General features: G+C 40.0%; 1 protein-coding gene across 12 annotated transcripts; it reads right to left on the reverse strand.

Moving 5' to 3' along the window:
* Positions 1-34: 34 nt before the first annotated feature.
* On the reverse strand, positions 35-27765 carry LOC143035049 (uncharacterized). Of its 12 annotated transcripts, none has more exons than XM_076201520.1 (10): positions 27541-27765; positions 20527-20645; positions 11150-11276; positions 10964-11034; positions 10781-10864; positions 10101-10170; positions 7914-7987; positions 1992-2189; positions 1730-1891; positions 35-1623 (listed from the first exon to the last, which is right to left on the reverse strand). In XM_076201520.1, the coding sequence occupies exons 2-10, from the start codon at positions 20610-20612 to the stop codon at positions 1290-1292; spliced, it is 1206 nt and encodes a 401-aa protein (XP_076057635.1). In that variant the 5' UTR covers positions 20613-20645; positions 27541-27765; the 3' UTR covers positions 35-1289. The 12 variants fall into 12 exon arrangements, with proteins under 12 accessions (XP_076057635.1, XP_076057637.1, XP_076057634.1 ...); XM_076201522.1 differs by lacking the exon at positions 27541-27765 and adding an exon at positions 27274-27407 and having other exon boundaries at positions 10781-10861; XM_076201519.1 differs by lacking the exon at positions 27541-27765 and adding an exon at positions 27274-27407.
* Positions 27766-27991: the final 226 nt, after the last annotated feature.

Below are 27991 nucleotides of genomic sequence, written 5' to 3' on the forward strand. Positions count from 1 at the left end.
TGGGTTATTTAAAGGGTAGATCTCAGACAACTACTTTTGGCATGTTTTTGTAAGTTTTATTGTGAAAATTATTCTAATACATAAATTGGCATTTAAACCAAAAATGTGGAAATCAAAGTCCGTGACAAACTTGTACACACAAATCGCTGCCTACTTTTATTTCTTTTTTGTCCAAACCCTTACAAACTGCTTTACATCAGTTATCACGTGCAGACCGATTTGAAGTACATGAGGCATCATGTCAACCCATGATAACCTTGCCACTACCCTAAGACCACCGATCCTTGTGGTCATCTGCACATCTTCACACATGGAATATGATCCTATAGCTACGAAAATCAATTAAAAGATATCCTACAATGGGTGATGAGAATACCATCCAGATATTTGCACTTGGCCATAACAAGACACCATATCTCGTCTTCTTTTACACCAAACTAGGCGAGTGGAATCTACTACCTGATCATACTGGACAAGAGGGCCAATTACGTCCACTTCCTGAATTTGTACTGAATATACTTTACCAAACCACTTTGGTCACTTTTAATATAATTTGTTAACAAAATAACACTGCTGTAATGTAGCAGGAAATACTGTCACATACAACAATTAAAGTCTGCATGGGACTGGCGCTGAATTACCCTTCTCACTATGCAAAGAATTAACCTGACCTGGAGATATGCCTAGTTTTGCAGAGTGACAAGGATCTACAAGCCCAGCGTGCCTTCCTTAACACCATTTAACATATAAAAACACCACAAATAATGTAATCTTGACAACCTTTGCCAGCATCTGTTTTTAAAGACTTACGTTTATATCAACAGGCAAGTACAAAGTGACTGTAACCGAGTGATTTGCGTAGCAAACTAGGCCTTAACTTACTTCCCAATATGGAGAACATATACTATGAACATATCTGTTAGTAACTGTGTGCAGCTGTAGAAGTTTAAAATCCACTCTAACCATAATGCAAGGAAATGGGACAGTACAATATGTACCAATACTTTCCCATGACATCAAAACTGCTGTTGCCAGTATGAAACTTAAGTAACCAGAATATGTCTACAGTTGCCTATCCTACAGCATGGAACTGGCAAAACATGAAGGTGTCAAACAGTTCTGAGTAATCTACATGCATTTTCATCCGATGAACATGAAGTGAAAATACTATTCGAGCAAACCATCTGGACTTCTTCAGTGCATCTCAAATCTCGAAAGCCACAACCAAACACTGAAATTCAAATGCTTGCCTGCTCACTGACTTCACTATTAATTTGTCCCTAACTGATCTAACTCTCGTCTTCATCCATTTTATCATCTCCGTTTTCTCTGGGGGATCTAGATTCAGAGCGACTTCTGCCACGACTACGCGAGGGAGACCGAGACCGTGATGCAGAGCGGGAGCGTGATCGTGAACGTGACCGAGAAGCTGAGCGTGACTTTGACCGTGTGGGGGTCCTGGAACGCTCTCTTGACCTGGACCTAGAGCGTGATCGTGATCGGCTACTCTTCACTTTATTGTCTTCTTTGGATTCTTCCGGTTCTTTACCCTTGTTATCTCTTGGGGACTTTGAAGAAGAGTGACGCTCTTGAGAACGATCATTTGAAGTGCGATCCTTTGATCTGAAAACAAGAAATCAAAATGATGGTGGTTGCTGCTAAAGTAAATATGTCCAAGATGCTACAAAATAATTGGCAACTTCTGAATAAAGCCAAACAAAACACCAACCTTGACCTCGATCTTGAGCGAGATCTGGACTTGGACTTTGAGCGAGAGCGAGACTTGGATGCAGTTCTCCTCCTGCTTCTACGGTCCCTTGACCTGGACCTTGTGCGAGAGCGAGATCTTGATCGGGATCTTGAACGGGAGCCATAGGAGCGGGAACGTGACCTATAGAAAAAGCTTTGTAGTAGTTTATATATATACAAGGAGTGTCACATTGTATATCACAGGGCGATGTCATGCTGCGTACATCTCGGCTTCTACTAACCTTGACCTGCTTCTGGATCTCGACCTTGAGCGGCGAGATCGACGGCGGGAGCGAGACCTGGACCTACGGCGGGACCGGGACCTAGACCGCGATGAGCGGTAGTCATCGATGAGACGAATGCGGCGACCATTCAGCTCTGTGTCATCTAGCTTTTCAATAGCCCTCTTAAGGTCAGAATACGTTGCGAACTCAACAACACTGGAATTAAATCAATATATTTACTTTTTGCATCAACATCACAATTCTGTTACAAAAAACTACACTACTACAGACTGACCATGAAAATTAGTGCGAATTCCCAGGAGGGGGTATTAAACGGGTTTTAAGCATCTATGACTGTGCACGCACACACAAAATCTAGACCACTGGAACAGCACAGCTGGGACCCTACAATCATAACTAATCCTGTATATTGGGAAATGATGGGTACCTGACTGTAGAGACCCTGAGAGATGCACAGCAAAGCAACTCGCTATCAAATCCTAACCATCAAGAAAAGCACTTCGAAGATCACTTGGGCCCTAAGATCTCTCTCATCATTTCTAGTACCTTTTCATATGGTGAACAGACAACCCATAACTGCTCCTATCTTACCAATACTTTCAGCCTGTGGCATAGAAAGGCCTACACCAATTTACTTAATGAAACTGCAGCAACAAACATTACATTACCCTGCGTACAAATATGTATTTAAACATAAAAGCTCACAATCAACCATTGCAACAAGACCACATGAACCTAGCTCCTATACTGTATACCATAACTAGGGAAAAGCATCCTACGAGGGTCTTCTCTTCATCAATCCACCTAATTGTTGCCCCTCCCTTGTCCCCGTGCCATGCTGCTTGGGTCAAAGGTAATGGGGGTCGGATGCTTCCACAGTACGACTGGCCATGAAACAAATACCCCATCATTAACAAAAATACCCAAGCAGTCCTTCATGCCTTTTCTCCACCCATTTACAACCAATCCATACTCATAAATTTTGCACTCTTTGCATTGTGAATGTGAGAAAGAAAAGGAGAATACAAATCTAAATATTACAAATCCAAGGTCAGCCTGTAGTTTTACTATTATTATGGGCATTGTCCTATAAGCACAATTAGATTTTATCTTACAATATTAAAAATATAAGCAAGAAAAATAATACATCCAGAATGATTTCCAGTTCACAATTAATATTAGGGGCAATTTCTGACTCGGGCAATTCATATTAACTACTAGAGATTTATCAGCCTTTCCCTCTGAAAGGTGGTTAGCCATCACCATTACTCAACCTGCAGAGTACAATAATATGTGCTATTTGAATTTAAAACATAGACTAATTTGTTTTCTTTATGGGAGCAGCCACAACTACTGAAGAATCCAATCAAGGTGTAAATGAGTTGCAATACTAGTTTTGTGACTGTTGGACATGTTCACTAAACAAGAGTAAAGGAAATGTATGATGCCAATTGCTTAAACAGAGAAAGTAAATGGCATACAGTACACATTTCTCTATTAAAGTGCAAATAAAAAATCTTGATCAGCACAGGCCAGTGTGTATCTATACATATGTTAAGCACACTTCAAGTTACCCTGCTTTTTCCATACCCGAGGGTAGCCTAACAGGAAAAAGGCCAAATCATCCCCACCCCACTATCCCTACCTTTCAAAAAGCCTTTACGAGGTTGGGCCGGAGTGCCATCAAATGCTTCACAACACTCAAACCCCCATCGACAGCACATCGATCATGAACCACTCCCATCACTGACACATCCAACTCTCGTCTTTCATGGATAGGTGCCAGCAAATTATTCATCACGTCATAATGGCATGGTCCTAATAAAAAGCAAATAAATACATATGTACTTTTTTCACAATTACCAACATCTTCCCACCGTTTTTGTTGCCTCTGGAAACTTTGGAAGGGCTGGCAAATAGCCTTGCCAAGCTAAAGGTAGACAACAGGATTTTGGTATGCATAGCAACGTATTTCCAATCAAACCATTTCAATTGTAGATACAATCCTGAAACATCTGTATTTCCATAAACAATCCCCCCCATCCCAAAAGCATTTAAATACCTTGCTGCAACAATAAAAACAACTTATGTAACAGGCATATAGTAATGCAAGCCAGCAAATAAAAACACACATCATTCACCAATTAAAACCAAATCATTCATCCCTTCCATCTTGGTATCTCTGGGACGAAGGGTCATCCCTGTCCCTCATTACACAGCTTGGGTCAAATGCTGTGAGGCACCTCTTCCTCAAGGCCTAAGAACTGGTGTTGGTTTATCCCCACTGGCTCATACGGTGACACCTGTTGCCATTACACGAAAATTGATTAGAGATGAAAATAGCAACATCATCCTTTCATCCAGTCACTCACTCTCTTTCATCCATCCAGTCACCTTCAATATATCCAACACTATTCATCCACTTGTGCACTTCACGTGTCACCATCTTTCCCCTTTCATCTCTCCACATGCCCAAACCACTCAGCACTCTGATCTACCTAATCCAAAATCTCCCTTTCCACTCTTGTTTTGCCTCACCACATCTCTATGCATTATTGTAACTCATATTCCTACAACAATATCCTAAAAATATTCTGAACCTTCCTGCATACCTCACCTTACTGGGCAATAGACAACTCGTACATTTCCTTTGCAAACATCCCCAAATACCAGTTTCCTGTAACATTTTCATTTCATACACACACACACATTTACCAAGGGTTTTTCCACCCCCACAAGGGAGGTAGCCAAAGTCAAAAGGCATAAATGCACTCCAACCCATCTCATCCCAACTTACCCACTCCCTCCCTCTTTTCTTGGCTCCTCCTGGATGATGGGTCATCCCTGCATCTTGTCCACTGCAATGCAGCAAGAACCAGCACATCCACAGCAAGGCCACTTCATTTAATTGGCAACTGCCCCCCTCTCCATCCCCACATGCAGAAAAAGAGAAGACTGGGAGAAATCCTTTCGGGCTACATCAAAATATCATTCACATGTACTCCTTAACCCCCCTCCACTCCCTTCCATGTATCACAGCATCATCCATATACAACCATTATACATTCACCCCTATCTTCTGTCTTCTTCCTTCCTCAACAGACACCTTTCCTAATATGGCTTTTACCCCATTCATTCATCTCATCCTTGGTCGCCCCCTCATGTTCACTCCATCCACCTCTGCCTTCCACACTTCTTTTACTAATATTTCCTCACTTCTTCTTTCCACGTGTCCAAACCATCCCAATACTTTCATCAACCCCATCTCCCAACTCCTTTTCCACCCTCACTCTCCTCCTAACCTCTTCATTTCAGATATTTAACTATAATTCACACTTCACTTCCCTTTCAGATAACCATACATGCACTCTTTTAATCCACAACACCTTAGCTGCCTCGCTTGTCACTCTGCAGACAATCCATTGAATCCGGGAACTTGTTCTTCTTAATGCCATTCATACACTCTTCAGCAATAACCTTAACCGCACCCTCTCCAATCACCACTATTGAAGCCTCCCTGGCCCATTACTTGTTGATCAACTTGTACTCCACCTCCCTCTCATTATCTTTAACTGTCCATCTGTTCCCTTCATCCTTTGCACTTCAACATCTTTCATCCCCCTAAAAATTTCAGGTACCTATTTCATACACACGTGCTTAGCTTAGTCCACTACCACTGCAATAATCTTAATTACATTGTTCACTAACACTTCCAATCCCCACCCATTCTCATCATACCATCTTACCACAAACATGTCATGCCTGTCTTTACTTCTACCCACCTACTTCCCCTAGTGCATTCCATAATCTCAAGTTTCACTTGTCATTCATCCTCTCCTATTCTCAATTTTCACCACTTTCATGACCTCCCTCCTCTTCTTCATCTTACATATAGTCTCAACAACATACCACAACAGTATAATATATACCTAATAACACAGTCAAGCAGGGCGAAATATTAACAGTTTACATTAATTTCACATTTCCCTTTCTTGAAAGAATGCAAATGTTAACATGCATGAACACTTGCATTTGCCTTTTGAGCACAAGTACTGTACATCAATAATGTTGTAGAACATACTCACCAGTGGCTTCCTCCTCTCCATCAAGCCAAGTTGCAGTTTTGTTGATACATGTATGGAATGAAAACACCCTCCACCCTAATCCACTCAAATGTGAAAAGCCAGAAACCTATCATCTCTGCCATTGACATAATACCCCCCACCCCCCACAAAAGCACGAATCAATGGATGCCTCCCAATGCAAGAGTAAGTACACAATTCAACATTTTGGACTGAAATCCGATAATGGTGATTGAGAAAAATGAATAGCAACCTTTTTGTACAGGCAGAGGAATTTTGTATCCAGCAATCAACACATTTCCCCCGAATTTTCTATCACAGTAGTCGTAGTCAGACTTGAAGAAACTGACCAGTGCCACTGGTTAAGCTGTCAGGTGGTATTTTATGATGCCATTTGCAAAGTGAGCATTACATGGTGCAGTACAAGGTGCTCTGGCTTCTGTGTAGTCATTGATTTTTTTTTTTTTTTACAGCAATTTAAGTATTGGATTTGGCAGTCTACCAATGCTTGTAGTGTGTGTGCATTTCTATATGAACACTATTGGGTACTGGTATAGTTTTTGTTGACATTTGAGTAGAACATGGGTGCTGGAGCATGCACTGGACTGTGTGATGTGATGTGGAGTGGGTGTACTTCATTCAAAAATAATTTTTGCTTCATTTACAGGATGTATTTTCTTGAATGTTTGACACCATGCAATGGATAAAATTTTGTGTTGGGTATAAGCCATGAATGTCTCTAAGGTACATACAAATGCCAAGAATCAATTTTCCTTCTACACGATGGGATGCCCAGCCAAGGCATAAATGCACCCACCCTTTACCCATACCACATCATAAGTTGATCCTTTGTGGAAGGTCATCCCTGTCCTTCATCCACTGCCCAGGTCCCACACCAGGACCAGACAGTTGAAACTAGTCCTCTCCACCCTTATCCACCAAAGAATTTACAGAGCAGATATGAATCACCTTGGGGCCAGGTTAAATCCTCTATTTCCATTCACTCCCCACATACTCCCATTCTTGCCACCTCCCCAACTCCACACTCCCTCCACCAACCTCCATATCTAAACCATCCCAGTACCAACTGATGAACTCCACCTGCCAGCTCTTTGAAAAGTGAGAACAAGTTGTTTACATTGTCACCTGCCTTAATACAGGGGAAAACCCATTTATGTTTATGTGTATTGCCTTTTCCTCATAGGACTTTATCCATGTTCTTAGAATATCACAATACAACTTCATGTCAACGAAATTTTTTGACACACGAAAACCACCTCAATGATGACAATGCCAGTGAATCACAATTCCAGACATGTTCTTGAATATCACCAAGTCCTATGACCTTTAAGCATACCTTCATTCCCTATAACCACCCCACCACCTCTTTATGTAAATATTAAACTATTTTTGAAGCATTGTGGCACCATTCATAATTTCTATAACCTAAAAAATAAATCATGTTGCACCCATGCCCTTTCCCTTCTTTGCAATATTGCAAGGCTATTTGTTCTTCACCGCACTTTCAGATTACTTAATTGATATTCCCTCTCATATACACTTGGTACCATCTTGTCTATAGGAGGAACATTTGCTATACCACCATACAAGAAACATCCCCAAAATTGTGATAGTCCTCGTTTGTTCAACCCCTGTGGACTAGTTTGGCAAACCCTACCAAGATGGGGTTTGAATTAATGGAAACAATCTTGCCTTGATTCAAAAAATTACGAGGGACACAAGTTGCTTGTAATGTTTATAACTCACCACTGGAAGTAACAACCAATGATACCAACAGACTAAATTATTAAATAAAACAACAGCTCATTCTACATACCCTTCATTTCGCCTGTGTTTGTGTGCATCAGCAAAGGTGATTTCTCCTGCTTTTCGCATGTAATCTTTCAAATCCTGGAACACACCATGAAGAAGGAGTTGTAAGACAAGTAGTAGAAATCAGGATTGTATTAATCTATCATGACCATGGAATGGGTAACAATGATAATGATGTCTGCAAATGAAGATCATTGAGTAATGATACCAAAAATGAACATTAACCACTCCATGGCTTGAGGCTTCACAGAGCACCAAATCTCCCTTGTGAGCAGACAAGTCAAGAAGAAAAGCTTAACAAAAAGAATAATGATAATCATAATAATAATAATAATAATAATAGATGATGATGATGGTGATGATAATAAAAAATTCTTCAAAAAGTAAGTGCTACAAGGGCTGGCCTGGTGTGGACTTCACACTCCTATCTGAACTTGTCCACACAAGATTAACGAACGCACAATGCTTCCAACTCCAACTTATTCTGAATGACAGCTTCTCCTGAGATTTATTCATGCACTAGATGTGACTAAACTGAACTTATATTCTTTATTTTGTTTTTCAGCAGAATTATCAGACCTGAAAGTGAAAACACTTAAGTATATTGCACAGGAGGTGCTTCAAGTTGCACACCTCCTCGCGCGCTTCCCGTTTGGTTGGTTCCTCCGGTTCCCCTCACTGCCAGGCCACACGACTCGCTCGCCACTGCTGTGCGGAGGCCACTGACCTTTCTTCCTGTTTGACCTTGACTGACCCTGAGACCAACATGCTCCATGACAAGCAGTCCTCGCCCACTGCTCGGCGGCCTGATGCCCGGACAATCAGTAGTAGTAGCAGCAGCAGCGGTAGTAAGCTTTGATCAAGAAGCTAAGTATACATATGACCAAAGATAGCCCTTGTTCTACCTCTTGTGACTAAGAGCAAGCAATCAAGACACATGAAGGATAGAGATGAAAAAGGAAATAAAGGAGAAGTACACAAATAAAACGCCAAAATAAAGTGAACTTGAAAAACAAGGAAGGGGGAGATTGATCTAGGTATGTATGAATGTACGATTTATGGTAACAGCAAGTGATTATTATACCCTAAGCCGGGCGAGAGTCATGCTACGCAGCAGACATTGGGAAGGGCGGAACGGCCCCACCCTCACTCTCTCTCTCCCTCTCCCTCGGGCTCCCCCTTGGCAGGCCGGGGTTGGGGGACGGGTGGTGGTCCCGGGGGCGGGTAGAGGCCTCCCCTAGGTTGTAGGTAGGTAGGTGGGTGGGCTGTGGGTGGGTTGGGTTCTCCTCAGTCTTGCCTCATGGCCTCCTCAGTCCCACTCTGGCCCTCACCCGTCCTCATCACCCGTCACCTCTACTTCTCTCACCAGGGGGTGTGGGGGACCCAGTCCTGGCTTCTTCCATCTTTAAACAGCAGGGGGTCAGTTAATAGAGACGCCTCCTAGCTAACCACCTCCGCTAAAAACACCAACAATTTAACCCATTTACACAGCTTCATACTAAACGTGTATACAAAAGCTAAATCAATCAGTCTTCATGTATTATCTGCATTTCTCTATATTTCTTAAAGCAACTGCATTCCCAGATATGTCACACCCTTATGTTAGCAACTTAATTCATTCATACAACAAATTTACTTCATACAAGCACATACAGTATACCCATTCCTACACACTTGTACATACCCTCCCTCCCATTCGCTGAGCTAAAGACAATACTTACCACCAATGGTCAATGTCTACTTTTCAGCCAAGTGGACCAGCTGAAGCCTTCCCTGAAAGTACCTCCTCGACCCACAATGCCTACATCCACAGTTCAACTAAACTGACAAGATATTTATCTGTAAGAATTCTTTTCTCAATATCAAGATAAAACACATTAACCCACATTTATTTTGGCAATGGTACAGTATCTGACATGAACTCAAACCCAGACTGGACAAAAGCCACCCATACGACTACAAATTGCCAAAATAAATTAGAAGTGAACCCCTTTTCAAACACGCATATTTTCTCATTCCTGCTGACTTATCAAAAAGGAGTCCAGCTCTGGCTTTAAAATAAATATTTTCAAACTTTGGAAATCTTGACTGAAGCTGTAGGCCAGAGCTGCAAACCTAAATGACGCTACTGTTCAATTTTATTATCGCATCCATATCAAGATGAAGAAATATAAAATGCGAGTAATTTTACCTGCCAGCTGATTCGGGAGGATAAGTTCTCCACAATGACACGATATGGTGTTCGCACAGGAGGTCCATACCTGAAAAACACCGCACGATCTCACTTATAAGGCGTGTCCCATGATAACTGAACATCTTGGCTGAATGGTATTCTAATTAAAACTTGACTTTGTGACCTTAATTATCCTGAATCAACAGTCTTTAAAAAATATTTTAAACCAAAAGCATTAAAAGCTTACGAGTGACCCCCAATAGAAACAATATTTTTAATGGGCAGAAAGATAAATCTTGTATTAAATGCCACCAACAACTTTAATGTACCATATGATTTATGATAATCAAGGCCACTTTTACAAAAATCTAAATCAAGTTTCCTTTAATTCAATACTTGGAAACGAATTCCCTGTTGCATGACCATTTTTTTTTGTTTGTTAAACAAGTCCTAAGCCATATTCCCATGGATCGTACGGGCGGAAACGCTCTCAACTCACCGCCTTATAAGTGAACCAATACGGAAAAGGAAAACCAGTTTACAAAAATGTTCTGGCAACTTCCTTCATCATATCCAAATCTATTCACAAGTAAATAAAAGGTTGCATAATTATTATGAGCACTATAAGCTAACATATCACATTTAAAACAGCAATATCAGATCAAATGTGCATTTATATAAATACGGCTGAAAAATACCTGTCAAGCCAGGCTGGTCTTCTATCTCTATGATAGCCGCCTCCCCTTCTTGGTAGGCCACGGGCATGCTCAACGGTTACTCTGCTTAACATAACAATGGATAATCAAAATCAAGCCCAAAACATGTTTTCAAAAGAATTTCACAAATTTCTTTAGGAACTACAAGTAACCACGATTGCCCACCTCTCCCCCAGAAGCTCCTTGCCATTCAGCTCATAAACTGCGTCGTCAGCATCTCTATGGTCTTCAAACTCCTGGAAACAAAAGAAAATGCACATTTACGAACCTTGCACATTTACCTACAAACCTCTTCTATTAATACCATGAAGTGTGATTATACAAAACATGCACAATAAAGCTGTTACTTACCACAAAGCCATATCCATTCTTTATCAAACAGTCCCTCAGTCTTCCATATCCTTTAAAAAACCTCTCCAAGTCCCTCTCTCGGCAATTGTAAGAGAGGCCTCCTACATACACCCGTGCCATAGTGGAACTGAAAGATAAAATAGTAAAATATACTTTCTTTCATCGACTTTTCCTACAATCCATTGTTCTGAAACTTAACACTAGCACCTGACAAATGTTCCTGTCACTTTTTTACAACCAAGCACAACTGTTATTAAAGACAAATTAAAAATGCAAAAGAATTTTTGGTAACCTTGTCCACATAATCATGACACACACCACATTTCACTTGTGCTATTTCTATACATTTTCTAAACGGGTTCCCATCATTTTAACCAAACAATTTCTGCACAGCATTCCATGAAAAGTAAAGGCAGGTAAACAAGCCCCCCCCCCCTTTTTTTCTCTCTCTCCTTTCCCAACTCTTGAACATGATTCTGTCCCAATTGCAGCCGGGGACAAAAATCTGTCCACTTAAGTGTTCTACCAATGACTACTAATGGTTACCTCAAATTTCTTTACTGGGGGTAATGGAATGGGCGGGGTTTTAAGAGGGCGTGCCAGGCTGCACAGTGTGGAAGGTCATGCGCATGTTATTATTGTTGCCTTTTTTCAGAACTTCTTGAGTGTTGGGCTATGGGGTAGGAGATATCAAGACGAGATAGGGGATTGCAGGCATAGTTGCAGGTTATCCATCTGTTGATATCAATCACTTGATCTTTACCATGCAGGCTGAATGTCATACAAACATTAAACGAGAAATCCAGAATTCTAGGGATCCCCTCCAATAAGAGGGTTTGATAGTTTAATTTCCCTGTTGGGCACATCACCAATTCACACATATTGGGGAGTGAGCAATGTTAATTCAGATTTCTAAGGACACACTTCCATTCTGTTATAGTTTGTCAAAGTGCCCAGTCACACCAAGCTTATGGCCTGTTTCCAACCACTGGTGACCAGGCTGATTTGTGCTGTTCCTGTTTATAAAAAGAATTCCAAGACAATGCAATTGGAATTAATCTCCTCTGTAATATGAAATAGCCCGGTACTAACTATGAGAAAGTGCCACTGTCTAAGGTGGTCGGAAGCAGGTTGTAAGTTTGGTATGACTGGGGCTCAAGTAAGCTAGGGGTTTCCAAGATTTCCCCCCCCTCCCTAATATGTCACTCAAATGACATGCCAATAGTTAAAGAAGCACGCTAACTTCACAAAACGAGTAAAAATATCCATAAATTCACAAAGTATTGCTACATACATATACCAAGGCGTTTTCCCCCTTACAAGGGAGGTAGCCAAAAAGGAAAAGGCATAAAATCATTCCCAACCATTCCATCCCTGAATACACTCCACATCCCTCCACCTATTCTTAGCACCTCCCGGATGACGAGTCATCCCTGCACCTTGTCCACTGCCCTGGGTCAGAAGCAGTGTCACAAGACACAGCAAGGCCGCTTCATTAAATCGGCGACCCCCCCTCTCCGTCCCCCCATTGCATAAAAGGAGAAGACGGGGAGAAATCCCTTCGGGGTGCATCAAATTTTGCTCACACATACTACCTCACCCCCATTCCATCTCATGCATCACAACATCACCCATATACAATCATTCTCTATTCACCCCTGTCTTCTGTCCTCTCCCGTCCTTCCTCAACAGACATTCCCCTCTTCCCCAAAGCCACCTTCACCCCATCCATCCACCTCATCCTAGGACATACCCTCATGTTCACTCCCTCCACATCTGCCCTCCATACCTCTTTTACTAGTCTTTCTTCACTCATTCTTTCCATGTGTCCAAACCATCCAATACTCTTTCATCAACCCTACCTCCCAACTCCCTTTCCACCCCTGTTCTCCTCCTCACCTCCTCATTTCTCACTCTATCTAGCCTAGTAACCCCCATCATACTTCTCAGACACCTCATCTCAAACACATCCAAACTCCTCCTCTCTTATGTTCCATGTTTCTGCCCCATACAGTGCTGTTGGCACAATCACTCCTTCAGTCTCCTCTTAGCATCCATTCCCAAATGTCTATTCCTCATTACACTCTTTAATCCACCCAGGCATTTACTCACTTCTCTCAATCTACATTCTACCTCCACCTTTTCCTGCCACATTTGCACCCAAGTATCTAAAACTATCCACTTCCTCCAGTCGCTCTCCCTTAATGCTCACTTCCAGTCTACTGCCACTTTCACCCCTTGTACATCTCATCACCTTACTTTTACCCACATTTATCTTTAGCTTTCTTCTATCACATACTCTCCCAAACTCTGCCACCAACTTCCTCAATCCCTCCTCCGATCCTGCCACAAGCGCAGTGTCGTCCGCAAACAACAGCTGGCTCACCTCCCACTTTTCTCCATTTTCTTTAATCATCTCCAATCCCTGACCCACTACCCTTGCATTTACCTCTCGCACTACCCCATCCATGTATAAGTTGAACAGCCAGGGCAACATAACGCATCCTTGACGAAGTCCCACCTTTACCTCGAACCACTCGCTCTCTCCATTTCCAATCCTGACACAAGCTCTACTACTCTCATAAAAACTCGACAGCTCCCAGAAGCTTTCCTCCTATCCCGTATATCTGCATAGCCTCCCACAGTGCCTTTCTGTCTACCCTATCATAAGCCTTTTCCAGATCCATAAAAGCCCAAAAAACATCCTTACCCATTCCTATAGCTTTCTCACATATTTGTCTTACCACAAAGATCTGATCTACACAACCTCTACCCATCCTAAATCCACACTGTTCCTCACCAATTACTCCCTCTGTTCCTCTCCTAATCCTCTCAATCAAGATCCTCCCATTCACACTTGTCCTCTTTTCCCTTGTAAAGAGGAACTACACAGTCACTCCTCCAGTCCTCCGGCACTCTACCCTCTCTCCAGCAAACATTAAATAACCTCACCAGCCAGTCAACCATCACTGTACCTCCTCTTTTTTTTTTACATTCTGCATGGCATCCATCCAGACCAGGTGCCTTACCTGCTTTCATCATCTTAACTGCCTTCACTTCATCCTTCCTTATTAGCAAAGTATTGCTAAATTGTTTAAAAATCCTTTCACTACCTGTTAAGTTCTACAATGGTTACAACTTGTATTGTACTTAAGTGCAACTGTTTGTGCCAGACTTGATGATTACAGGGTTTTTATAAACTGTTTGAGGATGGTTATTTGTGATAGTAATGGGTTTTCATAGACCAATTCTCTTGTAAATTTTTGGTGCCAGGTCTTTGATATGGGCTAAATGTAATACAAGTATAAAATGTTAGGTCCCCAAAAGTTGGGCTCCTTTCTAAAGGGTTTGACCATTTAATTTAAAAAATACCAACATCTGTACAGTAACTCATGCCAGTAGTATTATTATGTACAAAGACAGTAAAGCACCAGTTAATCATCACAAAGTCACTACATATAATCATGCTTTGCCATTGACACCCCTCCACCACTAAACTTGATTATGAAAGAGCTGAAGTTCCTATGAAAAATTAACACTTGCCTCTTCCACATTGTTACAAAAATGCAGTTCAGTAAAAGTGAAATCATTAATAACAATCACTTTGAACAAGATTACAAATGATCAAAATACTTGGCAAGATGTTAAAAACTTCATTAATATGGGAAAGAAGCTAACTGTTGCCAGTTACCCCTGGTTCACAGGTCTTCTACTTCTGCAAGAGACTAGGCACAACAGACTCGACTGATCGATAAACTAGGCTTGCCTTTTCACACTGAATGTGTAACAGTCTACAAGTTTGAGCAAACGAATATTACTATTTTGCAGAAAGAACGAAAGGTGAAAACTAAGTAAAATAATTTCAAATGAGTGCACTTTCATTTGACTTCCACATTTGCTACATTTACTCATGAAACGCGAGGTATAGAAAGCATTTTCAGGTTACTATAACAGCACAATCTTAAAGCACTTCTCCACTGTACCCCCCAATTTTTTTTTTTTTTTTTTTTTTTTGAGAAAAGAAGTTTGGAGATGGATGCTAAGGAGAGATTGTATGAGAGGGTGATTGTGCTGACAGCACTGTATGGGAAAGAACCATGGAACATGAAGAGTTTCAATGTGTTTGAGATGAAATGTCCGAGAAGAATGGTAGGGATTACTAGGCTGGATAGAACGAGAAATGAGGCGAGAAGCAGAGCTACGGTGGAAAAGGAGTTGGTTGAAAGGGTTGATGAAAGAGTATTGGGATAGTTTGGACACACAGAAAGGAGTGAAGAACGATTAGTAAAAGAAGTGTGGACGGCAGAGGTGAATGGAGTGAACAGGAGGGGGCGACCGAAGACGAGATGGATGGCTAGGGTAAAAGGGGCATTGGAAGAAGAAAAAAAAATGTCTATTGAGGAAAAAAGACAAGATAGGAATGACTGTGATGCATGGAAGGGAGTGGGAGGGTTTGGGAGTGGTTATATGTGAAGGATATTTTGGTGCAGCCCTAACGGGATTTCTCCCTATCTTCTCTTTTTCTGCACGGATTAATATATGAAGCAGCTTTGCTGTGGATGTACTGTCTTGCTGCATTGCTTATGACCCTGGACAATGGCAGAGATACAGGGATGACCCGTCATCAAAGAGCCAAGAAAAGAGGGAAGGAGGGAGAGTTGGTGAATGGGAGTGGAGTGGAAATTATGCATTTTGACTTTGTCTGCCTCCCTTGCTAGGGTGGAAGAACTCCTTGGTATATGTTTTTCTTTTTTGCAACTTGATTATAATTATAATCTAATCTATGGCAGATGGTCCCCACCTATGGTAAGAATATATTATTCAGCTGGTGCAAACATACTGATTGTGGCATCTAACTCATCCATATTTCCCTCCACAATAAGTTCATCACAATTTGTATACACCAACATGCAGACCTTGTAGCTGTGACAAGGTCATAAAAGCGTGGCGTACTGCTGGGAGGGAGTAGATCAGCTGCAAACAGACTAGTATCTCCTGTCTTGTACTTACAGCAGCAGCAGTAGTGGATAGTAAGCAGCAGGTTCTGATATTATTCAGTGGTTATAAATGGTGGTGTAAGCTGAGTAAGCGCAAAGTGGGGTCACAGAGGCTTTGGAGGGTGACAGAATATGTAAGGTAATGAGAAGAGGTTGACAGAATGCACAAGATTGCAGGAACACCTGTAACAGCTTCTTAGGAGGAACATTAGGCAATTAACAATAGATAAAAAAAGGGAAGAGGAGAGAGTGAGGGAATACAGCAGACATGGTTCTCACAAAGCATTTCCATCACACTAAACCCACAAGACAAGATTCTTAAGAGTACATCAATAATATGCTGCTTAATGTATGATGACACTTTTGGGATCAAGTAAGGAGGGGTGGCAAATCTCGAACAAGTAGAAATTTAGGTTTTAGAAAGGGAGGGTTGTCCATATTTAAAGTGCATTTCTTGTAAGGAAAAGAAGGTATAACTATAACAAGAAATTTGCAACAAAGATACCAATAGTCATGTTTATCATCTTTAAACATTCAAGAACTTCCTAACTATGCCACCATTCTAGCAACCTAAGCAAATTACTTGCACTTTTCTTGAAAAGGAGGCTATCCAGCTGCTCTGATTCTGCAAAGTCAAAGTATTGCTTGAACAAGAAAACATCAGGACATCATGGTTGCCAAACATGGTAGAATTCATCTGTCTTTCCAATACATGATTTTGCCATAATGGCATCTTTGTTTGTGTATAATGCCATCATTAATATGCTATCTGGAGGTATAAATTTCTCGAGAATGTAACGTGATTTTGAATTCCACAGCTTTATAGCGACCTCCTCCACTTGGGGATAAAACATGGAGCAGATGTCCCTCTCACCCACATCACCTCCTCTCTCAAACACTATCTACTCCTGTCTTTGGCAATCTTTCCTGAGACATTCTGCATTCAATGCCCTTCACCCTGTCCATCACCCCTTCCCCACACACAAATAAATTAAGGTATAGTAGTAGTAGTTCAAAGTCTTGGGTGTAGTGGGATAAGTTTGCATAACTAAAATATACCAGAAGATTGATGAGGAAAGAAAGGGCAGGTGAGAATGAAAATGACAACTGAAAGATGGATGACCTGGCAAAATGTGGCTACTGTGGGGTGCCACCTCAACAAAGTGGTACATGATTTTATAATAAACTATACCATTGCAAGGAGAATGGTTAATGAATATCAAATGAACAGTACAAGTTGGACAGTGACGTGTATATACGTGTCAGGGATGTGTCTGAAAACCATTATAAACAGCAACTAAACCAGAGCTTACGAAAATGGGTGGACCTCAATTATTAATCAACGAATGGCAGCAAGGTATAAATTAGAATCTAAGACTAAGAACACTCGGCAACTAAATGAAAACACTTGCATGTTAGCAAACCGAATTTGGGGGGTGGGTGGGTTCTAATGAAAATTATTGTTGTATAGGTTTTCTATGACAGGAAATCCATGACCTTGAATTTAGCCCTCAGTGAAGAGACCTTGTATCATTGTCCGAAGGGAATTAGGGACTGTGTAGTACATGGTTAGATAAAAAAAAGTTTTGTGACTACCTACAAATGGAGACAACATACCTGACTTAAATTTAGCCACCATCCCCTTCGGAGTAGTCACCTTGTGTAGATTCACCACTCCCGGGATGACTGCTGCCGTGACTTGGAATGGTCCCTGGAGTATCTATTATCTAAGCTTGTCAAGCATAATCTGAAATCGGCACTGAATCTCCTTCAGTGTGACCCTTCAGCTTTGGGAAGTGGCAGGGAGCCAACTCCAAATAGGAAAGAATATTCATGTTGTAGGCAATATTCTTGTGCATTCCCAATGCTGTTTGAATGGGTGTGTCTTACTCCAGCACCCACATACCAATGTGTCAAAATTCAGGTCATTTGTGCCTAATATTCTCCCTTGGACATTTCAGAATGGTATTGTAGAACTTGGCAACAACAATTTGTCCCTTGGGGATAAAGGTGTGGTGCACAACCCCACAAGCATTTCAGCCAATTCTCATTTGCCTCACTAAGAGACAGGACCTTTCCACTGCACTGCAGTTTGGTCTATGGGTCTAGTTTAGACTTGTGATCTGCCTCTGAAAGGTGCAGTCAATACAAGTGTTAATACACCCTTACAGACCAACACAATGTTGCCTTTTCTCTGGGGCCAAAATCTAGACAAAACTCTGCAGTGACAAAATGCATATTTAATCTCAGTAACTTCATTGATAATGACCTGAGAGTGCTGATGCACAACACACGCAATTTCCTCAACAGCTTCAGGTGTACTTGTGAAGGCTCCCCTACTACTCATATTCCAGTAAGATTGTCCTTGCAACATGAACAACACACTAATCTATATGTTGCTTCATCACTGTAGGCAAGCTTTTTTTTTTTTTTTTTTAAATATGTGGTCTTCATTTCTCAAGGATGACTAAATTTTGCCCAATTTATGCTCATAGGACTGATCATAAATGACCACAACCATCACTACTGGCTCATTGCTGTTTCTTTGTTACATGGACAATATGTAAACATTTCCATTGCACCCATTGCACCCTGCACTAGGTTTTCTGTATCATCCTATGTCTTTGGATTTTGTTATCTGTTGTCCTGCCAATTCTGTGGTGATATGTTGAAGAAATGATCGTAACTTGTCAGTTTTGGTCTCTGTAGTTAATTTATATATATATATATTTTTTAATTAACCAAGTAATTTGTTTTAGAGGTATATTATGCTTGTTTAGCTTGTGTGTCATGTAAATGGAAGTTGTACAGTTAGAAACTGCTATATTTTTTGCCATAGAAGGACAATGTTAATTTCTGAATATTGGTGCACATTTGGTGCAGTCTGTTATTCTATGTAGATTGTCCATTTTTCTTTTTATTACTGGAAATTATGTTGGGCATGTATGTTTCTGAATATTCCTACACATTTTGTATAAACATGCATATACATGTAGAAAATTATCTCCATATTTCGACTGCTTTAACAAGCAATTTTCCACAACACTTAACCAAGGTGCATATGCATGTATCAATTGTAATTCCCAGCATCTTAAATATTTCTAAATGGTATCCATCAAGTCTGACAGCTTTGTGTTAGATTCACTGAGGTCAGAAGTTGGCAGCACCACTATACCAACAGGAAGCAATGTTTTCAGTTGACCAGAAATTTGTGTTAGATTCACTGAGGTCAGAAGTTGGCAGCACCACTATACCAACAGGAAGCAATGTTTTCAGTTGACCAGAAATCTATCTTTTCGATATATATTTAGTAATTTTTGGTTGCTATAGCTGTGGCGATGACCTGATTTTACAAGGTCATTTGAGTTTGCAAGCATCTTGATTATGAACCTTTAATATGGTTGCTTTAGGGCTCCTCTCTACAATCTTATGGATCATGATTGGTGGCTGTTTTTGGATATTCTATATTCAATTTGTCAGGATTTTATTCTCTATATGATGTGCACTTCTGTTTTAACTTTACTCAACAAGATGTGTTAAGACAGTATGACAATCAATTCAATCAATCCAGTGTCCCTGGTCTTTCTTGCACAAGACCTGTGCCCTACTAGTAACAAGCAACAACGACAAATGGCTAGGTAATATCTAGCAGTGACAATATTAGCCCCAAGTAATAAAGCTAACCAAGCATAAACTCGTTGGGAAGGTGTAAAGCATAAATTACTAGGTCACTTGATCGGGCTTTGATGGTATACAAAAACTTGTGCCCAAGATAATATGAAGTGCATGAAAGGATGGCAACGAAACAGCAAATAACATCTTATTGACGTACAAGTTGGAAACTGATAAGGAAAAATATTGCCTCGTAAATTGCACTACAAATATTATACGAGCAATAAATTTTATGATAAGTTATATATCCTTACATGGAACAAATGAACTACACTATATATTAAGGGTTCAGGTCCACACCAGAAACTGTACTAATGGGCCAAAATGGGCTAGATGTACCCATAATCACAAGCTTTGAATGCTAAGTAATTAAAACAAAAATTGTGTAAACTGTATTATAATGGGAACTATGAAAAATATCAGGAGGAAAAAAAGCATAAGAGGTTGATGAGGTTATAAATGTGGTGGTAGAGTGGGGGGTAGGGTGAAAAAGAAAAGAATATAGAATTATACGTAAGAACTATTTAGCTGTTATGACTGGGATTGAACCTGGCTTCTGAATCACTAAACCAGATTTGCCAAGCCCTCTCTGGCAGTGGGCACAAGATTTAGTAATTCAGTGATTCACCAGAACAACCTAACAGTTCTTAATATGACATCACCATACACTAGTGATTTATATCATATATATAAAGTATATATATACACCGTGTATTTAATCCGTTGCCCCGGTTGTCTCTTGCAGGAGACCCGCGGCCCCCAGGAAGCCGGCCACGGCCTCCAGTTCGGCCCATAATTCACTCAGTGAAGAGATCTTGTACTTTTGTCTGTAGGGTGCGAGAGAAGGACAGTGTAGTGTTATATACTCTTAGTCGATCTCATGTAAAAGTCAACCCCCTACTTATGGTATTTTTTTTTTTTTTTTTTAAATCTTTGGTAAAAGCATATCCTAGTTTTTCAGGCCTCTTTACAATATATCCAACCTACTACAAGCCTACAACCCATTACATTTTTTTCTTCAACTCAAGTTTTCAAAATTAAATTTTACAACAAATATAATAGCTACAGCAATATGATTATTAATCTCCATATCCATCTTTGACTTAGTATAACATTCATCCATTCATAAACAGAACTCATGCAATAGCCAACCCTCTCATTTCTGCTGGGTTCTGGCCACTGAAGGAAGTGGACAAAACTGGCAGATCTCTTGGTTTGGAATGGAAGGGTGTGGAACAAAGTAGACCACAAGATAAACAGGATATTTCAAAAGGCCTTTGTGTACATTCAAGGCAACTCTCTAAGCCAATAGACAATTCATACCTACTATTTGTCAACTGCATGTTAAACATATAATCAATTTCCAGGGGGTAACACTATAGCACTGAAACATTCTTAAATGACCAAAACTCCAACTTGAAACATTAAGCCTTTAACTTGACTAGAAATCTAGCAGAATTTTAGATTTCAAACAAATGGAGATTTGGACCAGTTGGCAGAGTGTACATCAATCTGTTGCCTCTTGCAAAAGACCTGTAGCCTTCAGGTAATGGGGCTCTGTGCTGGGCTACAAGTCACACAGGGAAGATGTATCGTGTTGTCTGGGGATTGTTAATGTGGGGCATTGCAGTACATTGTGTTCTTATGTGTGGAGACCAGATAGGGGACAGTTGTGAAAAATAAATTTAAAAACCAAATAAATAATATTTCAGGCTCTGTGGGAAATGCTGCTGCATGGTCACAGCTGGAGGTATGCATGCCAATTGCAGATAGACAAGAGGCATGTTGGACGATACAAGCTGACATAAGGTCATGATATGGCTAAAGCAAAGTAGAGGTATATGAAAAGTGACCTGGGACCATGAACTGGTAAATAGATAGCTATGCAAGTGTGGACAGGATGTCTACCTTCTCATCTGTTAAATCTTTCAAGTGTTGATGGTCTTAACCCCTTCCATACAATGTTGCCTACATAGGCATCATGAGGATGCCTGTGTCGGCATCTTGCTTATATCTATTTTGTAGTTGTAGCTGAGTGACACCCCATATTCTGTGAACTGACCTGATATTTTCTGTGGCTATTAACATTCAGAGTGAATGAGAATGAGTAATACAGATATAACTTTATATTTTATGATGCGAGTATTGTGATGCATCATCGTACGTCAGGCAGCTAATAAGAACATAAGAATGAAGGAGACTGCAAGAGACCATAAGGCCTACACTAGGCAATTCCATGTCCATTACCACCTGTCATCCCCATCCATAAATCTACCTATCCATTTCTTAAAACTACAAATATTTTCAGCGCTCACTACATGGTTACTGTCTATTCTATTTGTTGACCACCCTATCAGTAAACCAATTACCTACTTCCTTCTTAAATCTAAATTTGTCCCATTTAAATCCATTACTACAAGTCCTGAATTTTATGACCTTTGCATCACCCTCATTAAAGTCTTTAATCCACTTGAACACCTCTATTAGATCACCCCACACTCTGTGTCTTTCCAGAGTGTAAGTTAAGTGCACCATGTCATTCTCCTCTGTACTGATTCTAGTATTTGTATTGAAAAGGTTAAATTTGAAAGCCTGGGATACTGGGGTCATCCTTGAGGTATTATGTATACTATCAAATGGTGACGGATTATGGCGAGTGCATTTACCTAGTTGTATCTAACGGGAAGGGGAGCTACACTCGTGATATCCCATCTCTGTGTCTATAGTTTGCTCTTAAATTTGTGTATGGTTTTTGCAAACTAATGTTTCATCTGGTTTGTTCCATACATCCACCACTGTGTGTGGAAAGCTATTCTTTTTCAGGGCTCTTCTATAACTGTCCTTTTTTGAGCTTGCTTTCATGTCCCCCTGTATTTCTCTTATACCAATTTAGTAAGTCTTCTCTACCAACGACTTCCATGCCTCTCACAATTCAATAGATGGTTAACAAGTCACCTCTTTCTCTTCCTTGTTCCAGTCACTAATTCCAGTTTTGACAATCTTTCCTCATAACAGTTTTGAAAGAGTTGGGGCCATCTTTGTAGTTGCTCTTTGGATTCTTTCAATTCTCATTACATTCTATTAGTACTGGGTGACCATAGTGTTGCTGCTTACTCCAGTCTTGGCCTTATCAGTGTGTCTTATTTTCTTCACAATTTCTTCTTCCAAGTAAGTAAAAGCCACTTTTAATGATTGTAGCAAGTGGCAGATTCCTCAGACAATTTTGTTTATCTGTTTATCTGGGGGCATGTCCTTGGTGATACTTACTCCCTGGTCTTTTTCAGATCCCACTTTTACTTCCTTTGTACAGATTTTATACTGTCCTGATATGTGTTTACCAAGTTGTATCTTACAGGAAGGGGAACTATGCTCGTGGTGTCCAGTCTCTGTATCCTGCAGTATCTATATGGTTTTTAAATCTGTGTATGGTTTTTGCACAGACTATTGTTTCATCCAGTTTGTTACATACATCCATCACTCGGTAAAGCTATTCTTTTTTCAGTTCTCTTCAATAACTGTCCTTTTCGAGTTTCTTTCGATGTCCTCTTGTATCTTTAGCAAGTCTTCTCTATCAAGGACTTTGTTCCACGGTCAGTAACTCTAGTTTTGAAAATTCCCTCGTATCACGGTTCTAAAAGTGTGGGGCCTTCTTCGTAGTTGTTCTTTGGATTCTTTAAAATTTTCTTGTATTCTTTTTGGTACTGGGTGACCATAGTGATGCTGTATACACTCTTGGTATCAGCGTGACTGGTATTTTCACCTTTTCTTCGTCCAAGTAAATGCCAATTTTATTGACCAACAAATTGTAGGTTTCTCCAACAATTTTGTTCATCTGTTTATTAAGGAACATGTCCTCTGTGATTACTCCCAGGTCTTTTTCAAATCCCACTTTCTTTACTTCCTTTTCACCTATTTTATTTTGTCCTGATATCCCGTTTATACTTTTTTCAAAATTCCATTATACTGCATTTTGAAGTCGACTTCCTACTTCTGTGGGTTTTTTTTACGACACCACTCTGGACTTTCACTTGGGTACTGCAAAGGGAACCTGTACCAAGGTGTAGGTTGTGGAAGTACATGGGTTCTAATGTGTGTTAGACTGGGTAAAGCAGAGTGAGTTTGCCAACCATTTCTTGCTTCAAGAGGGATTGTAAGACCTCAATATGATTGGTTGTCATCTGACCTGGTTGAGCAAGATTTATATAATGGGTTTCAAGGCAAGTTGCTTCTTTAGGTTAACATGGAGAAGCAACTGTCAAAGACTATGTCTGCTCAATCAATATGTTACTGTTGTGTCAAATCCAAGAATGCCTCAAATGTTTGGTGATGGCTACTTGTCTTGATTATATTAATTTTGTAGTTGTAGCTGAATAACCCCCATATTCTGTTAAGTGGCCTGACCATATTTTCTGTTTATACGTATTAACATTCAGAGTGAAAGAAGAAATAATACAGCCGTAACTTTAAGTTCTATAATGCAAGTATTGTGATGCATCATCGTATGTCAGGCAGCTAAAGCTGCCTGTGAGAATTTGACTTATATTGAAGAGGTTAAGAGGACCCTATGAGAGGGAATAGACACTCAATGTAGTGTAATCTGACATTACAAACCATAAGAAGACGAAGTTAAGGCAGTGTATGGATGGGGTCACAGGTGTAGATTCGGCGTAAAAATAAAGACTTCAGGCTGAAAGTCACCAGTTGGGAGTTTATCTGATTATGGTGTGGTTGTAATATCTTCTTAAAGCAGTCTAACATTGACATCTTCTGACAAAGTGAGGTAAGGTGGCGAGCGAGAGGGAATTATAGATTAGATGGTCAGCGGGATGTATACCAAGTTTGGCTATGATGGCTTGAAATGAGGCTATGGAGTGGGAGCAGTATTGAGACACCCAAGCAAACCAGAATTGCTTTTCCATATTTGGCTTGGAAAGGAAGGAGAGCAAGTAAGAGGTATAAACCATTAATGAGCACAGATAAAAACCCTTCAAGATTTCTAAGATTTTAAATACATTTTCTCTGGAATTTTTCCAATTTCCTGTAATACTGACACCAAATTGTACTGCACACTATATATTATAGCTGACAAATGCATACTGTACAATTCTAGTTTAACATCCAACATACAGTACAACTGACACTTCTTGAACTCAAATATTCAAGATTATGGCATCTGAAAGGTGCTCCTTTGGATCTTGTATTTGCAATCAGTCTGCTGCCACGACTATATTTGCCATGCACTCATGCACATCCCCCCTCCTCCAAAGGTAACCAGCAATGGCCTCCAGTGCGACCCCATCACCCAAGCCCAGTCACCCTAATTTGCCTCCTATTGCAACCAATTGTGTCCAATGACAATAATATGCTTTTTATACACAAATGCCAATTTATAAACAATAAACTGACATAATAAAATATGTCTGGATGAAAATCCTATGCATATCTAAGTTTGTAATGTAATTCCTTTAACTGACGGATTTACTATATGATCATGTGAAATTAATATTCCCTATACATTGTGCTATGGTGTTCTTAATAGCTTTCCTGTAAATGTACAAAACCAGTATTGATGTAAAATATACACAAGATCAGGTACTTAAAATTAGACGTCATTTTATTTCAACATTCTTTGCTGGGTGCCCACCCCAACAACCACAATGCTGTGGACGCAATGGGAAAGATGGAAAGTGATATCAAGCAAACACAGCCAAATGCAATAATTTATTTGAATCTGTGACATATAGATGAAAATTAATTTAAAGTTTGTTTATAATTTAACATTTAATTTGTATAAAAAGCATATTTTTGTTGTTGGATGCAATTGGTCGCAAATTAGGGTGACCCATACTAGACTGATGTCTATATAGTTACACTGAGGATTGATGTACGAAGTACAAAAAATAGTAAATTTGAAAAATACAGAGAATACCAAATTTGCAAAGAAAATATCACAAGACTTGTAGACGCCTGCATGTACTCTTGTCACCGCACAATTAAAAATAACTAGGTGATCACTTTCCTTCCTACTCTGTAATCTGATGTTTATATTTTCCAACAGAGGAAGACATGAATACATTCTCTGCTTGGGGTACATTGTTCTACATCTGATACAAGACTTCAACAAATTCATTATCCCAGGTATTTTGTAGAGGACCCAAAACTAATGCATTCTTCAAAGAACCAATTAATTAAAACTGCTAGAGTTATCTGTAGAAGGTAAATAAAAATACCGGCTATGTTGTCCAAGATATTAAACAAAAGGTAGAACACATAAATGATAAATCGGTATAAACATTACCCCACTTTAGGTGTATAATTTAGCCAGACTACAAAATTGAGTAAACCACAAAAATTGGTCACCCCTTGTGAGTACAGATGGATAATCCCTAGACAACATTGCAATAACCACAAATTGACATTATTGACACAGTTGAGATACTTGTACACATGTTGCTATAGATAATCTTCAAACTAAGTCTTTTTCAGTTGACTAAAACGGTATGCAGACCCATAACTTGATATACTACTAACCACTCAGTAATATTTTGTAAATAGCTCTACATCAAAGTAATTTATCTTTCCTCAAGCATTGCATTTTCTATAAATGTAGCTAAAATTATACCCTTGAATAAATTAAAACAGTTAGGGTTATGGTTGGGCTCAACGAACAACTTTTACCGGTAATGCTGCAGTGGTACCCATTATATAAACCAATTTGCCCCTTTTCGGATAATTTCTACTACACACTTTTACTCTACAAGGCCCTAGAACTCGTAAAGAATTATTATACTGACCACTAAACTATATCAAAGTAGTGCAAATAAAACGACGTGCAGCAGTAGCCCCCAAGCCACTTTGCCGTAAATCTTGCTCACTCAATGGCAACACCACATCAGCCATGCCACAGGACCCCACCCCACGCCGTTAAACATATTGGTCTTCGCAAGTCCGACCACAAATAAATCAATCCAAAAAATCGCATTTACACATACCTGCGAACAAAATTAACTATTCAACCAAATACAACGGACTAAAATATGGAAGCAACGCTAGTCCCTCACTGATAACAACTACGCATCGCGCGGCTTGGCCATGCTCGAGCCGGACGTCACCCACTCCGCCGAATCCATTAAATCCATACTAGCTTCCCTCACGCTTCACTATTTAAAACATGATACCTAAATACCACTAAACCATAGGAAAATATAACAAAATTGAGCTTGAGTACATACACAACTTCCAAGAGAACGAGAATACCATAAATTAATGATCAAAAATATCATTCGTGAACACCCCACTTCCAATAGCGGTATCGACATGGCGGTGGCGCGAAAAGAATTGTTGGCGACTCTAACCAAGCCTATATTCTCCCTAAATAACGTTGATACTCCTACAAATTGTACCTTGAATGAATCCTTATTGCTTTGTGATTATTTGCATGTACAATTGGCTTACCTTTAACAAGTAACTCCAGTATAATTGTCTTTTCTTTCAGTACTTAATGTCCCTGGCAACACAATGAAACACAAACACGTGTAGCGCTCTGGTGGACAGCTAGCAAACTATAGATGCTCATGAACACTGCGTTACAGCGGTAAATTTAAAGACGAATAGCTATTTGGAAAAAAAAACGTGGGTATGAAGACAGTTAAATTTAATTTTGGTAGAAAATTTATCAGCTGAAGCCCATAATCTAAACAAAATTCAATATTATGAACTCACCTTGCTGGCTCCCTCCTTCGATTCATCAAGCTGGTTTGGGTGCATCGAGGACTCTGGAGCAAGCGAGAGCGGGCACGACAGTTTTATTAGAATCCCTACGTTTAATTTGGTTTTTAGCATTGCAAAGTATACCTAATACAATAGGATATTAATCACCGTGTTAAAGCAAACTATATGCAAATAAAAATATTTTGTGCTTTGGCATGGGATTGTTTCACAAAATAATACAGTCGGATGAAAATAGCACTATTTGCCTCTGGGAAATACCAGCGATATGAATACAATAACCTGACGACACACCAGGAATAAATAAGACAGTGTCATCCGGTACTCGTACCGTAATCAAAAACAGTTTATATTCCCTTAGCTACTGAAGAGATACCAGGAAGATGAATATGAGGGCTTGGTGATTGATAGCCAGAATGCAAAAAAGAAAATGACACCAAGCAAG

This window comes from Oratosquilla oratoria, chromosome 18 (genome assembly GCF_046742065.1).
Source record: "Oratosquilla oratoria isolate Oo_2021 chromosome 18, ASM4674206v1, whole genome shotgun sequence".
Taxonomy (NCBI): Eukaryota; Metazoa; Arthropoda; class Malacostraca; order Stomatopoda; family Squillidae; genus Oratosquilla; species Oratosquilla oratoria.

Excerpts from the sequence above, each read along its gene's own strand:
- LOC143035049 (XM_076201520.1), bottom strand. The coding sequence starts at position 20,612 with ATGGGCCGAACTGGAGGCCGTGGCCGGCTTCCTGGGGGCCGCGGGTCT. Across the intron at positions 7,988-10,100 it reads CCTCCCGAATCAGCTGGCAG|GATTTGAAAGATTACATGCG; the intron begins GTAAAATTACTC and ends GGTGTGTTCCAG. Across the intron at positions 2,190-7,913 it reads AAACACAGGCGAAATGAAGG|TGTTGTTGAGTTCGCAACGT; the intron begins GTATGTAGAATG and ends ATTTAATTCCAG.